Here is a 15576-nt window from a genome sequence, read left to right as displayed (position 1 = left end):
AGGAATAGGAGAGGAGAGAATGAGGAAGAGGAGTGTGTAAGGTGGCAGGGGAGAGACAGGGAGGAAGGAAAGGAGGTTGCAATCAGGATGTAAAGTGAATAAAGAAATAAATTTTAAAATATTTCTTAATTAAAAAAAAAGAAGTTCAAGAAAAAAAAATCCTACCCATCTGGCAATATTATTGTTGTGAGGATTTTGAATTGGCGATTATTAGTGAATTCAAACACTGACTGGATGATCACAACCTGCTATTTCTGAGAGAGAGAGAGAGAGAGAGAGAGAGAGAATATGCTAGGTTAATTTTCTATCTATTATGGAAGGCCCATGAGCAAAGTAGACTTTCCTTTTCAGTCTTCAGCTGTTTTGTTTTGTTTTTTTTTTTCAAACAACAAAAGTGAAAAGTGAAAAATAAACTGTATCCTGCCCAGTGCCCAAGGCTGACTTTTATTGCTTTGGCCCCAGGGAATCTTTCTGGCATCAAGTCCCACTCCACCCTTCATTGTTTAAATACAAAAGATTAGGCAGCTGGGACTCTGACCACCAACAAATCACCACAGGCCACTCAACTGGGAAACGCCTCTGGTCTTGGCAGAAATGAAGACTTTAAAATGAAGGTAAAGGGTAAGACCCCAGTTTGTGTTCTAAGCCCTCCGCACCAGCTTGCTTTTTCCTGCCAACTGCAGTGGCCAAGAACAATGTTTCTCAGTAGTTCCACGATAGCATGCCAAGACCAAATAATAGGCTTCTCTCAATTGCAGAAACACGCACAAAATATGTGGCAATAAATCGGCTTTATTTTTACAAGCCTGGCTCAAGCTATCACCAGCTCATGCGGAAATTTATGATTTAGCACCGTATACAATTAGAGCGGCACAAAAATCATCTATTTAGTTATTTCCCGCTTAACACTTGCTTTGAAGAGAGCAACAGGATTGCGTTGAGCAAGTCTGGCAGTAGCCAGACTCAAGAGGGCTACAGTTACCTAGAAGCTTCCTTTTAACACTTGGCTCACCACTGTAATTACTTCTATCCCCATTTTCAGTAACTCAGTTAAGAGTCAGATAGCTGGGGGAGGGTGGGATGTGAGTGGGAGTAGAGAAGATATTAGAGTTTTATTTATTTATTTAATTCTTTATATTATTATTATTATTGCTAGGTTTGTTATGTCCAAACTGTAGAACCTGGGTTAAAATAAGTCTGGGCTGTAAACCTTCTTGAGTCTTTTGTGAATACGAATAAGTCTACCTAATGTACAGGCTTTCTTCTCACCCTTATGTGTGTGTGTGGAGTGACAATCATTTTGCAAATGAAAAAAAGTGACAAAAAGGCTAAGTACTTTCCCCACAGTTCTTATAAAAATGTTTGTAGAAGGAATCTCTTGTGTATTATATGGATGCAACACCTGTGAATTAAAAAACCTATGACCTATAGCTGAGACAGGAAATAGAAGGCAGAAGAGATTCTGGGAGAGACAGGCAAGGGAGATTCAGCAGGCAACATGTGAAGAAGATGGACACATGGTGCCTGAGCTAGGGTAACCAGCCATGTGGCAGAACTTAGATTAATATAATGGGTTAATTTAAGTTATGAGTTAGTCAAAGAGAAGCCTAGGTATATGGTCTAGGTATTTGTTTAATGTGTAATGAATCTCATGAGTGGTCCTTCTGGGAGCTATAGGATGAGAGGAAAAACCACCCCCCACATAATGGTATGTGTGTGTTAGTTTGTGCGTTTAATTTTTGTTTGTTAGTTTGTGTGTTTAATTTTGTGGTGCTGGGGATGGAATCCAGGACTTGACATTTGCTGGGCAAGCACTTGAATGCTGAGGCCAGAGATTTTAAATTTGTAAGCACAGGCTCTGTAAGGCTCTTCACCCAACACTTGCTGATTAAAGGGATCAACTGACTGCATTGACTAATTTTCAAGCTGCTATAACTTTCCATCTCTATTTGCAAAGAACCCCTCTACCAGAATGGACAGACGGTGGCCAGGCTTGAGGATAGATGGTACAGCATGAAGACACATGTTCTAGGGAGTTCTAAAGAACTCTTGGCAGTTTATGCTAAGAATACTCATCAAGTAAAAGAAGTATAGCCATGGACAGTAACTGGAATTGAAAAAATCTCGTGAAGTATTTGAAAAGTATTTTAAGGAGCACAGTAACATGCTTTTGATTGACTGGTCCCCCAAAACCAGAAACAACAGATGTATAATCAACATGCTGTGAGTATTTGCTGTAGGTAAAAGTAAGGGTTGCAAAAACAGCAGCTCAAGTGGCTTTAAGTATACTCCAGGGTTACAAAAGCTGCAGAGAACCACCATGGACAGCATGTGTGGAAAACATGGGACTAAGGTGCGAGTTGGAACACATAGTGTACCAGCATTAACAGCACATCTTTCAGTATTGCAAAGCCTGAGGTCATGCAGAGACACCGTGCACGCCTTTGGTCTGCATTACTCTAGTGGAATTTGTCCAATGCCTAACACTCAACCACTCACATCAAAGCAGAAAATTCTAGCTCAGAATAATACCATTAAGAGACAATGTGGGGAGTAATGGAGAGGGGCTGGGGGGGAAGCAGGAAGCCTGTATGAGGCTGAGTTACATTTTACCTTTAGGGTGAACATATGAAGTAGATGCTGAGCGAAGCTATGGTTTGAGAAGCTCTACGAAGAGGCTATACAAACTACGTCTCTTTCATATTCACAAATTCTGACATTGTGTAATAGTGTTTTAGACACAGGGTAGAATTTTCGGTTACAACCAAATACTTTCATCCAAAGATCTATTGCATGGCTAATAAGCTCACAAATAAAAATTCCACGCCCTTTAAATGAAATAGGGATGAGAGTACCATATATATGAGACACTGCCAAGGAAAAAAAATTAATTAACATGATTTTACATTCAAACTCCTTTGAGAGATAGCCACTGGAAAAAGGGACATTGATTTCTAAGTCTAAAGAAGATGATCATTTCCTTTCAGTACACAGGTCTAAAATACACAATGTTCACTGATAATCTAGCAGCAGATTGAGGATTTTTGTTTAAATGTGTAACTCATCATCTATAAAGACATGATTTTTAAATCAAGACAAAGAACAGATAATTTCTTTAATGTGGATGACCCCACTTCCCCCATCAGCCACTAAAATATAACTCAGAAATGTGCAGATTACATACCAAAACATCCATCCCGGTGACATAGTTGAGGGTTATCATATAGTCATTTGGAAGATTTGCCACCTACGGAGACCAATAGATGAATAAGTGAGTAGACATGAAAGAATTCCTTGAGAAAATTCATACATCCAACCTGTCACATCATTTACATTCCATTCCCCTTTGTTGTCCAATATACAGTGATAAAACAAAACTTTTGAATTCTAAATCCACTTATGGGTGGCTAAGTATATACCATACCTGATACGGGACCCAGGACTAGTGAAGACATGGATCTTGGAGGTGAATCTACAACGACCACTTTACAAATTCCTTTGAAAATATAGTATGCAAATCTTGATTTCTAACTGCTACATTGGAATTCCCCTATAGGACAATTTTCTAATCCGTTTCTACATAGCTTGTTCGGCCTCTCTCATCAGTGATTCTCAAAGCGATAGATCAGCATGAAGAAGGAAGCTCTTAGAGGTACAAGTTCACAAGTCATGGCAGATGTGCAGAATTATATGGAACAAGGCTCCCAGTGATGCTGACAAACCCTCAGGCTGGAGGACTAATTTTCCATGTTGATCCCATGAAAAGTCACTAAGGTTTCGGAAGGACAAGGCTACACTTTTAAAAAGGGGACGCTTTAGAGTTTAACGTAGAAAGGTTGGGTTCTGTGACTCAGACCACTTACCTTGGGTTGAACACGACATGCTTCACCAATCTCGCTAGCTTCTAAAGGTTCAGAAAGCATCTAAAATGTTTACAGCAATAGTTGTGGTGTCAGCGAATAAGCAAATGGGCTGGGAACTACAGAATTTGCAATTAAGCTAAACTATCTTGGTTGTCTTCCTTTACAAAACAGAGATCCAGTTACATGTTACAAGGGAAGTGCCAAACACACAGTAAAATGGCAACCATGTTTGTTTTTATTATTATTATCATTATCATTATTATTATTGAGAACTAGCTAGAAAAAAATGGTTTCAATGGTGTATAATGTCTAACTGTGTCTGATGTCTTCATTGTTTCTGTAGAAAGCTGGGATCGCATGTGTGCTTACAGGGGTAGGTTATCTTTTAAGCTTTCTACAACATAAGACATACGCTGCTTCTTGGACTTGCCAATAGAATCTGAAAGCAATTTGGTGAGAGAACGCTAGTCAGACACAGAAGCTGTCAGAGCAGAGCGAAGGCAGTAATTGGTCTCACGTTATTCCACCTCTCACTCACTTCAGCCTTGGTGGGCAAATTCAACAACTGCTCTTCCAATAGCAAAATTGTTTTCAAGTATTTGCGATTTTCTAGGCACTGTGCTCTTAAGGGTGCAAGTGGCATCATCATCACTCTAACACAGTATCTGGGTTTAGCCAGTGAAGAAAATGAGACTTACTGAGACCAAATCATTTGACTGAGGCCACTTGCTTGAAGATCTAGTTTAAGATACATTTTAAAATGAAAGGCTAGGATCAGTAGTTAAAACCTTAGGACCAGGGCATATCAAAAGGACAGAGTTAAGAGAGATGCTGCCCAACTTCATGAGTCATCAACACATAAAAGCTTGTTTAAAGAAGCCAAAGAAAGGGCAAAAAAGTTCTGTGACCAGGAAGGACACTGACACTTCCACAGTGTCAGTGGGGGATGTCGCCCCTCCTGGAGCTGGTTTACCTATGTTTGACTTCTGGTGGGACTGAAAGAAAAGACTATTTTTGAATCCGGCTTTACAAGTTATAGTAAGTTTTCATACAGTTGCGGTTGCAATCCCATGAGATAGATATAGCTTACTAAGCCTGTCTTACACATGGGAACAGGAGTTGCGGGAGTATGGGGGGGTGGGAGGTTAAGTGCTACCTCCAAGGTCAGGGGCACTAGGAGTACCTGAGAAGAGGGAGAAACCCTGATTCACTGAGCTGGGGTCTGCACACCAAGCCACAGTGTTGACTCATTAGTACTTGGCTTTCCGTGTTTGCTTTCAATTACCTTTTGAGGAGAATTTGAAAAAAAAAAACAAAAACAAAAAAACCTCAGCTGCAGCTGTTTATGATCATTTCATAAGTTATTGTATTGCTTTCTCAGCATTTGCAGAATCCTGAACAGAATCCTGGACTGAGAAAGCACAAATAACCCTGCGATACATTCCATGTCTCTGTTTATTGATCACTGGGGAAAGTTGTGCAGAGAAGAGAGCCTTGTACCTGAAAGACAGATGTTGCTCAAAGGTGTGGAGTTTGAAGTTGGGGCCAACAGCACAGGTTCTGAAGACAGACGGTTTACATTGGAGGCCGGCCCACCACCTGCTAACTCGGGTACGGGAAGTTACTTCAACTGCTTCAGCTTTCATTTCCACGTGCTTAAATGCAAATTAGACTAGAGTGTGGCTAAAGGTTTCATGAGGATTAAATAACTCATGCTAAGGGCTAGCTGTGCATGGTGATGCATGTCTTTATTCTGAGCACTTTGGAAGCTGAGGCAGAGGGATAAGAGTTTGAGAGCCCTGAGCTACATGACTGTCTGTCCCTCCTAGATTACATGGTGGCCATGTCTCTAAAGTCCACAGTAAAGGAAAGGAAGAAAGTGGTAGGTAAGACAAGGCAGGAAAGAAAAGAAGGGAGAGAAAGGAAGGTAGGATTCAGATGTGTATAAATAAGTGCAGTAGAGTGGCGAATGCTAAATACAGAAGAATCATTTGCAAGGAAAGGATGTGGAAGCTTGCTGTGTGTTTGAGACATCTAGAAAAGAGACACTGAATTAAAAGGGACCTCTGTGAGCTGGGCTACCAGATTCCTGTGGGAGGCAGCACCGTTCAACAGGAACAGTGGCCCTAAGGCACATTGCATTACCTCCTCGGACTTTCTACTTTGTCCGTGAAAGAGGATTAAGTGGATAATTACTGAGATAGTCTAGTTAGACTTTCTGCCAAGCATGGGAAGGGACAGGGCAGTAAATTTAGGATGTGTAGGCTGGAATGATGGATGGAAGAATGGAGAGGTCAGAGACAAGCAGAGTTTACAGTGCCACTAGAGAAGTGCTGGACATCTGTTCAGCATTTACACAAGAGAATGGAAATCTCTAGAAAAGCAGGAACTAGCTTAACTTGGGGTTTTGTGGAACTCCTAAAAAGGCAGTGGGGATGCCTCTGACTCTTGCCTGCTCTCGAGACACTTTCCCCTTTACTGGTTTGCCTCGTCCAGCCTTCATATGAGGATTTAACCCCTAGTCTTATTGCATCCTTTCATGCTGTGTCTGGTTGATATCTCCAGGAGACCTGCTCCTTTCTAAAGTGAAATGGAAGAGGAGTGGATCTGGGGGAGGGAGAACATGGGGAGAAGACTGAGAGACAAAAGTTAAAAAATAACGAAAAAAGATGAAAGAAGAGGAAGGGGAAATAAGGGAGAGAAAGAGAGAGGGAAGAAAAGAAAAGCAGGTACTAGTCTAGATTCTCCAGAGCTAACACACTGGTAGTAAAGACTGCATAATGCACTAACTTAACTAGAAGGACCCATTTTTAGTCTTCCTTGGATATTTGAGGATTGACCATATTCAGTGACATTAAGAAAAAGAAAAAAAATAAAATAAAATAAAAAACAGCAAAGGGGAACAGTTTTCGGAAAGGCTCAAAACTTTGCCAAGAAAAAGTTTTGGCAAGGCAAGCTGGCACTGGCTGCTTACCAGCCCCTGCAGGTATTTGGACTTGGGAGAAAAGAACACAAATATTCAGGACACTTAACTCCATCTCTTAGGTCAGTGATCTAAAATGTCTGGTTCGCATGACTGAGATGCCATCAAGGTCACTAAAAGTTGTGCAATCAGCGGGCACTTGGACATCTGTGACAAGAACCTATGGTCTCAGTGTTTCTCCCACATCCACAGCAGTGACTCACAGTTTCCTTTGCACCATCTATTAGACAGTTTCCTTTGCTAGATCCTTATGGGAGAGAAGGTCATGATCTTTTTGTCTCATCAGAGGTAGCGGTGTTTAATAATCATGGCTGCAGCAGAGAACACTTAATGCATCCATCTTAGTTCACTTTTGTCCGGCTTTCTATAACATGACTTCCAGTCCTCATATGTACTTCAGAAAAACACCTTTTAGTGTCTTTGGACAATTTTTTCCCCATTAATACTGTCTAAAAACCTAGCTAACTAGATTGGCTATCATTGATTTTTTTTTTTCCTCCCAAGGGTATCTACATGATTACTTAAGAAAGAAACAGAAGGAGATAATTCAATTGGTATTTTAAAAATTAAGATGACTTCTGAAAGCTTTCTATACCATCTCTCCTTAGTTCAGAACAACTAAATGGAAGTACATAGAACCTTTGTTTCCTTTCAAACAAAACAGATTATTTCTTTCTGTGCATATGGTATGAGATACAATCCTAGCCTAAGATCGTCTTTTTTTTTTAAATCTACTTCACAATGCCATAATTTGAATACATTTTGTTCCTGAAAAACTAATGCTGGAACTATTTTAGTTTTTTGCATTTATTTATAACCCTACCCCTTCTTGTCTGTGTCTATGTGTGTATATGTGCGTGTGCGTGCATGTGTGGAAGTCAGAAGACAGCTTGTGGGAGTCAGTTCTCTCCTATCTGTGGGTCCCAGGGATTCAATTTAGCTAAGCATCTTTGCTTCCTAAACTAACTCAACAGTCCATCTTGATGAAATTTAACCTTCAATATGATACATGGTGGGAACCTTTAAGAGGTAGCTGGGATTCTGTCCTTAGGAATGTGGATTGTTCTCTTAATATAATGTATAGATTAATGAATTACCTCATGAGTATGTCTGCCACATAAGCCAGTTTGATTGGGTCTTATCTTTGCTTTCTGTCTCATTTTGTGATATATTACCCTGTCTTAGGACTCTGTCAGACAGAAACACCAGATACAATCTTTGACTTGGACCAGAACTGTGAGGCAAATTAAAACCCTTCATAATTTACCAAGTCTGTAATATTACGTTATTAACAACAGGGACAGAGTATAATGCTTATATACACGTTATGATGGTTCCAGCTAAGTTATGGTTATTGAGCTTCTAAATGCAATGGCTTTCCAATCACAATAAGATAAGGTGGCTCAGGAAATAGAATTCATTGTACTGTCCTGGTAACTCATAAACAACAGCCGAATCATTTACTTCAGGCTACTGGCAAAGCAATATCCATTATGAACATCAGCCTACCTCAAAAAACTGTTTGAGAAAGACAAATCATGATCGGGTCGCTATTTAACAATTAAGCAGAACAGCCAGAAAGAATTAAAAATTCACACTTAATTAAGTTCCCCAAGTGAAGGGAAATGAAAAGAAGAATAAGGAGGACAGACGGTAAGAATCCACTCGAACTATTTCAAGATTTGGATTCCTTCCCACATGAGCACTGACAAGCACTCAACACTACATCCTAATCATCCAGAGAATTAATACTTCAAGTTCAGCTCATCCTTTTCTCACATACTAGACTCTTTGCTTAGGTAGTTCTGCGTTTGCCATTTGAAACAAGTCTTGCAACATTTTTCAAAAACAAAGTTGTTCTGTAAATAGATGAACTATTATGCTAAGTAAACATGCCCGAAGAATTTCAAATAAAAGCTGTGGGGACCATAGAGGCAGTACAAAATGTCCATGAAGGAATTAAAAAAAAAATGTAAAGCTATAAATCATGTGCTTCCTTGGCATGAGAATCACCCAAGCAAACATACTTAAGGTCTGTGGGCACAGTGTAAGTTGCCACCTACTGTAGGGGCAGAGCTGGTAGAGAACACAAAGGAATGATCTCCACTGGAGGAACAGCTGTGAGCACAAAGCAAAAACACAGTGCCAGCCCGAGTTCTTCCCATCACAAAACAGCACCAGGGCTACACCTGCAAAACCAAGTCCTTTTCTTCCATACAATTCCCTTTAGTCTGGCCAATATTGACTTATACTAGATGGTACAGCCTAATGAGACATTACTGTGGAATAAAAATAATATAAAGCACAAAGAAGGGCTGCCAAATTCTCTAATCATATAGATCTTCTTCCTGGGGGCGCAGGATTCTCTGTGAAGTGAGGAAAGCTGTATATACACAGCTGCCTCCAGAAACGGACATAAAGGTTTGGAAAGGACAATTTAGAGTTGGAAATGTTAGGGACTCTCAATCCTGTCCATGTTTCTTGTTTTGATATTCAGAAAAGTGGATCCCAGAAGGGTCCAACAGTTTGCCTACGGGGTAGATGAAGTGGTATTCAATGGTATTCAAATTACCTTGTGTCCCCAGCTTCCACCAAGGGTCTCTGCCTACCACTCTTTAAAAGAAATTCTGCATTTTCCCCCTCCATAACCTCAGCGTTTCCTCCTGTTGAATGAAGGAGGCTGGCGGATTAACAAGCAAAACACTTAAGTTCTTTACAAACACGAGAAAACCAAGGCAAGCCTACATAAGCCCAGCTAAAGTAGCTGGGAAACTCATCATCTCCTTAGGCTTCCTAAACCCACACCCAGGAGCTCTACCTCAGCACTTCTGCACTGGGGCTCGCACAGCTCCCAAGAGACTGGGGCAGTTCTCCTCCTAGCTTACCAATTTTGGTTAAAGCAATGGCTTTGGGGCATTCTTTCAAAAAGCGCAAATCTACAGCAAGCAAAGCCTTATCTAGAAGCATGGATCTATAAGCAAAAGTCAAAGGGCTTGGTGGCGTTACAAAGCACTGACAGCTACTGTTCCTGAAGGCACAGAAGAGGTAAAGGGTCCCAGAGCTTGGCTCCACCTCTCTGGCACTCTTGCTTCCTTTTTTGTCTATTGTTTCTTTAGATCACCTCTGCATTCCCTTCTACATCCAGGACACTACCACAACCACCACCATAAATGGCTGAGCAATAGAAGGTGTGTTGTCCAGACACTCTTCTGTTTCAGTTCTCACAATCATTTGATAGGCTTGAGCACAATTAATTTATGGTAAATGGCAAGAAAGCTGGGGCAGACAGAAGTTATGCAATAATAACTGGCTTAAAAAAACCTCCTTATTTAATATATATATATATATATATATATATATATATATATATACGAATATATAATTGAAATGTAGAAACAGACTCAGAAAGGTAATTACTTATCTAATGTAAAAGAGGTAGCATGTAAACACAGATCTACCAAGATTCATTATTTTAACCAGTGTACACATTAGCACAGACCGGAGCCTCTGCGATGCTGTGAAATTTTAAAAACTACTTACACTTATTTAGTGTGTGTGTATGTGCATACACTTGTGCGAGCGCACGCTCACGCACATGCATGCACATAATGCCAGAATGTATGTGTATCTGTATGTGTAACTCTGAAGGCAACTTATGGAAATCAGTTCTCTCCTTCTCACATATTGGAGAACCACAGATAGAAGCTGGGTTGTCTGGCTTGTCAAAAAGTTCCTTTAACTGCCAAGCCATCTTGCTGGACATTTTTTTCCCTGGTATAGTGGGACACTCACATAGTAATTCTGAGAGCTAATCTATCAAACTCACTCAATAATTCTCTGTGTTCAGGATTTGTTTTATGCACTTTAATTTTCTCCTCTATAAATTACAGGCTGTGAACTGTGTAGGTCTTCATTCAGGTACAAGCACTCTTCCGAGTCCTGGTTTTCCTAAACTGATTTATTTTCAAGTGTCTTTTATCAAATATCCAAAAGAACATTCTGATTTCACTAGAAGACCTCTTGGATATTTTTTCCCTGAGTCAAGTGCTGGAAGGAAGAAAATCTTTTTTCCTTGCCCAGCGACTTAATATTTGAGCTCAGAGTAAGAAATTCTATCTTACTATATATATTAACAAACACCAGCTTTCCAAGCATTTCTTCTCTCTTATCTTCACAATGCCTTTGGTTTTTTTTTTTTTTTAATGTATTAACTTGTTACGAAAAGGCAATAATCAGCAGATAAAGGCAAGAATAGATAATCTTAGGAGGTATTTGTAATTCCACCTGTGCTGCTTGAAAATTCCACTTTGCCATTTATAAGAAGCAGTGCCTCCTAAGTCATGTCCCCTTGACACTCTGCAAGAACACCTACAAGTAATATCTCTGAAGCATTGCATTAATCTCCATATGTCCAGCCTGTGGTCCGATACCCCCTCATCTTCCAACACACGAACCACCTGTTTTTAAAATGTATTTTATTTTATATGTAGGAGTGTATTGTCTGCATGCATACTGGCGTACCATGTGTGTGTTTGCTGCCAAGGAGGTCAGGAGCGAAAATCAGAACCCCTAAAGCTGGAGTTACAGAACCCAGGTACTCTAGAAGAGCAGCCAGTGCTCGACCTCTGAGCCATATCTCCAGCCTACAAGCACCTATTTGAAATTTGTAGCTCCCCAAGCTTACTCCCAGCATCCACCAATACAGCAGCAGCTCCAGGTTCTTTTCCAGTGACCTACCTTAAGCACATTTTGGAGCTTTGTGTTAACTGATATGCTTAACATCTGCATAACCTAGAATCACTTGAAGATTAGGATTTGTACTGAAATACAGCAATAATGACCTCTTGACTTATTTTTTAACCTAGGGCTTCACACATGAAAGTGCTCTAGCACTGAGCTAAATCTTGAATACTTTGTCTCTAACCTTTCGACAGAATAGACCATCTAAAGCAGACTGTTCTGAAACCTCTCTACAGAACTTCATGAAAAATGTCAGTGCCTGGACCCTTTCCCGGGCTTACTGAATCAGTTCCTTGGACTAGGGCCCAGTGTTTCATAAGCACCACGAGCAATGGTGATGTGCATCAAAGCACAGCCTGTCCTTTCTCCCTTCGCCCAACAATACTAGACAATGGGTGTGACGGACAGTTTTAACTGCCAACTTGAGACGATTGAGAATTACCCGGGAAGAGGACTGTCTACATCAGATGGGCTTGTGAGCATAACTGCGAGAGATCATCTTGATTGCTCCACTCGGTGTCCCGGGAAGAGGACTGTCTACATCAGATGGGCTTGTGAGCATAACTGCGGGAGATCACTTGATTGCTCCACCCGGTGTGAAAAGACCTATCCACTTTGGGTGGCACCATTCCCTGGGCATGAAATGCCAACTAGAGTTAGAATAGAGAAACTGAGGTGAGCACTAGCGTCCACGCCTTAATACGTTGCTCTCTGCTGACTGTGGGTGTGATGTAACCAGTTGACTCAAGTTCCTCCTACCCTGACTTCCCATCAGTGATGGACTTGGGATTATGAGCCAAATAAATCATTCTTTCTCAGGCTGCTTTTGTTAACGGAAGAGAAAACTAGGTCAATGCGCCTGGTGTCGTGGCATGTACCTGTAATGCCAGCATGGGCTAAAAACATCACAAGTTTGTTGAGACCAGGCTTGTCTACAGAGGAAAAGCCTATTTTAAGCAAGAAAACAAAACAAAAATATGTGCACACAAAAGAAAGCCAAAAAGTCTCCCAAATACCTGACTTCTGTGCTGGTGATACACATAGCAGCTCAGTGTTCAAGCACATACTGAGAAAACACAATTCCTATAGAGAATAGTCACTGGTGGTGTGTAACCAGTCTGCAGTCTCCTTTTTATTCAGACTAGTATCCCGTGCCAGTGACGGCACTATCCTCATCCAGGGTAGGTCCTTCTTCTCCAGTTAAATCTTCCTGGAAATACTCTCATGGACACACTCAGAGTTGTGTTTCCACGATGACTCCAAGTGTAACCACGTTGACAACAGCTGCTAATCATCACACCTGCCCCTAGCCACCCATGTCTTACCTCCGTATCAAAGCTCTCTCTCTCTACAGGTACAGAATGTTGGGCCTACCGTGAATCTTAAGATGATCTCTCAAGATTATTAATTATATATCAAAAAACTTAGTTTGGAATAAAGTCACATTCATAAGCACAGGGGGAAAATACAATGCCTTAGACCACATACCCCCACACACATGGAACTTGGGTGTCAACAAATGAACATCTTCCTTTGATATACACAGAACTTAGCCTATAAACACACATCATCTTTTTAATATTATTTCTTGAGTCACATATTAAAAAGAAACTTGAAGAAAAGAAACATGATCTATGTTTCCAAAACTACTTCCTCCTCACTCTCCATATGCTGAGCTGGAAAGCCAATAGGAAAAAGCCGTATTGCTTTGCTCACTGGACCTTCAAGTGGCCCATACATACACTGTCAGCTATTTTATGACTTTCAGTGCTAAGGAACAGACTCAGGGCCTTGTGCACAGTATGCAAGAATGCTTTTAAACCTGGAATGTCTTGGCATGTCAAGGAATATGCATAAATTATGCGTGAGTGAGTGTGTTTGTGTGTGTATGTGTTTCTAATTCTTTACTGAGGCTAAATCAGCTAAACCCTAACAATAGAATTCTATTTTCAAGTTCTGTTATGAACACTATACTCTCTCTCTCTCTCTCTCTCTCTCTCTCTCACACACACACACACACTCAACCCATAACCCAGTAATGTGTATACAAAGATGGAGCTCACTGTTTTTTATACTAATATCAGTAAGTATATGTTATTTCGTTTTTCTATATAACAACTCTTATTTCTCCCTCATTCTTGTATCATTTGTGTTCTCTAGTCAAATTTAAAATAATGAAGGGCCATATAGCTTAGGAATTTTCACTCAACTTGCTTTTCTTTCTTTCAGGTCATCATATAGAACTAGGCTGTTCTCTAACTCATGATTCTCCTGTCTCATCTTCTCGAGTCATTGCATGTGTATGTCACCATGCCTGGCTGAAACTCTGAAGACATCCAAGTCATTGTCAGTTGTCCAAGTAAGTATAAAATATCTCTCCTAGGTCGCAAGAGTAGGACATAGTGCATCTCAATTAAGCTTTGCTCTCTGACTTGAGTCTTAAAAGGAGCATCAAGAGAAAGAAACCAGGAAGCTGGGTGTGAGCAATTTGCATGTGTACCGAATGGATTTTGGTGAGGGAGGATTTCCAGTGTGACAAGCATGGAGGTGAGTGGATCCTCAGTAGGGGCTGGGAAAAGCATTTCCTGCTGCAATCACTGGAATCAAATCTCGTGGCACACATGCCAAACTGTAAACTGTGTGCTGATAGGTGAACGTGTCCATCATGGATGCCTTGTGACTATGCTTTCTATCAGAGCAGGAAGGTATTTGGCAGACAGCGTCGCACAGAGAAAACCACTCAGCAGGTAATGTGGAAAAGCCAGTCACTGTCTTTGACTGAGAGGACAAGACCAGCAAAGAACCAAAGTCACCATGTTGGTGTTCAAAGGGCCTGCTTTACAGAAAAATCCTCCATGACCTAAAATATCTCCCACCTGACCTGGAAAAGCTCTTCAGATTCACAAAGTAATTCCTTGTCTTAGAAAACTGAACACTTGGGGCAGGAGTGTTCTAATCCTATGGTCAGCAAGCAAAAGACAGATTCGTAGCTGCCAAAATCATTCCTTACTTACCAATTTTGTGATGTCTTTTACGTTATCAGTCACAGGATTCCCGCAGATTTCCTTAGTTTTGACGAGAGGATTAAATAGGAGCAGTTGAAGATAAATGCAAGTGATAATCCAAGTCTAAACAAAAACAGAAACATTTCTTGGTGTCCATCAGTTAAAAATCCATAATTATGCAAAGCAGAAACACCTTATACCATATGCGGTAAATGCAAATACACAGGAGTGGTTTTTTGCTGTTTTTTTTTTTTTTTTTTTTAATCTGGTGGCTTAAATATAATTAAATGTCAGGCATTCAAGCTGCTCTCACCAAATTTAAGAAAAAGAGCAACAACAAGATACTCCTGGCTACAATCCCGTTGAATTATTTTTTTCAATGGCTTTACTCTTATCTTCTGTTGTAAGCTTTCTACCGCCAATTCCCTGATGACAATTAGGGATGAACTTGTATCAACATGTGGAGGAATTATCACTTAGGGGGACCTCAGAAAAAGTAGGAATGTGTGAAATTCATACCCTAAGGCTGAAGGGAACTGCTTCACTTTTAAAGGTAGACACTCATAAAGGCAAGCAGAGACACAAACCTTGAGAGGAACTTTCATTTAGACGGATATGCTAGCACCCCAGAGCACACCGCACCAAATGGCAAGGCAGAGAGCTGTGCCTTTAGATCGAAGACAGAGTTTAACCCAATTTCTAAGACAGCAAAAGAATTACTGTATGGCATTAGATTGCTAGCCACTTTTAGGGAAACACTTTCTTAGCCAATAGGAAGATGTTTTTGAACTGTGGCAGGAAATTCTCTCTCCCTTTCTTCCCTTTTTTTCCCCCTCCCTCCCTTGCCCTCTCTCTGTCCCTCTTTTTCTCTCCATCCCTGTCCCCTCACAGGCCTGTCTCTACTTCATACACACACACACACACACACACACACACACACACACACACCTCTAAGAAAATAACACCTTCCACCATAGATTAGTTA

The 15576-nt window shown here is 40.6% G+C and overlaps 1 protein-coding gene across 3 annotated transcripts in view; it reads right to left on the bottom strand.

Moving 5' to 3' along the window:
• The window catches only part of Kitlg (KIT ligand), an 87697-nt gene that overhangs the window by 34373 nt on the left and 37748 nt on the right, over positions 1-15576 (bottom strand). For all 3 annotated transcript variants that reach the window (XM_060377960.1, XM_021654635.2, XM_021654634.2), the window contains exons 2-3: positions 14601-14714; positions 3185-3247 (exon numbers count right to left, since the gene is read on the bottom strand). In XM_060377960.1, the coding sequence (XP_060233943.1) occupies positions 3185-3247; positions 14601-14714 (177 nt within the window). The remainder of the gene's footprint in view (positions 1-3184; positions 3248-14600; positions 14715-15576) is intronic.

Source organism: Meriones unguiculatus, chromosome 2 (genome assembly GCF_030254825.1).
Source record: "Meriones unguiculatus strain TT.TT164.6M chromosome 2, Bangor_MerUng_6.1, whole genome shotgun sequence".
Lineage (NCBI taxonomy): Eukaryota > Metazoa > Chordata > Mammalia > Rodentia > Muridae > Meriones > Meriones unguiculatus.
This window is presented reverse-complemented; position numbering and strand designations above follow the sequence as displayed.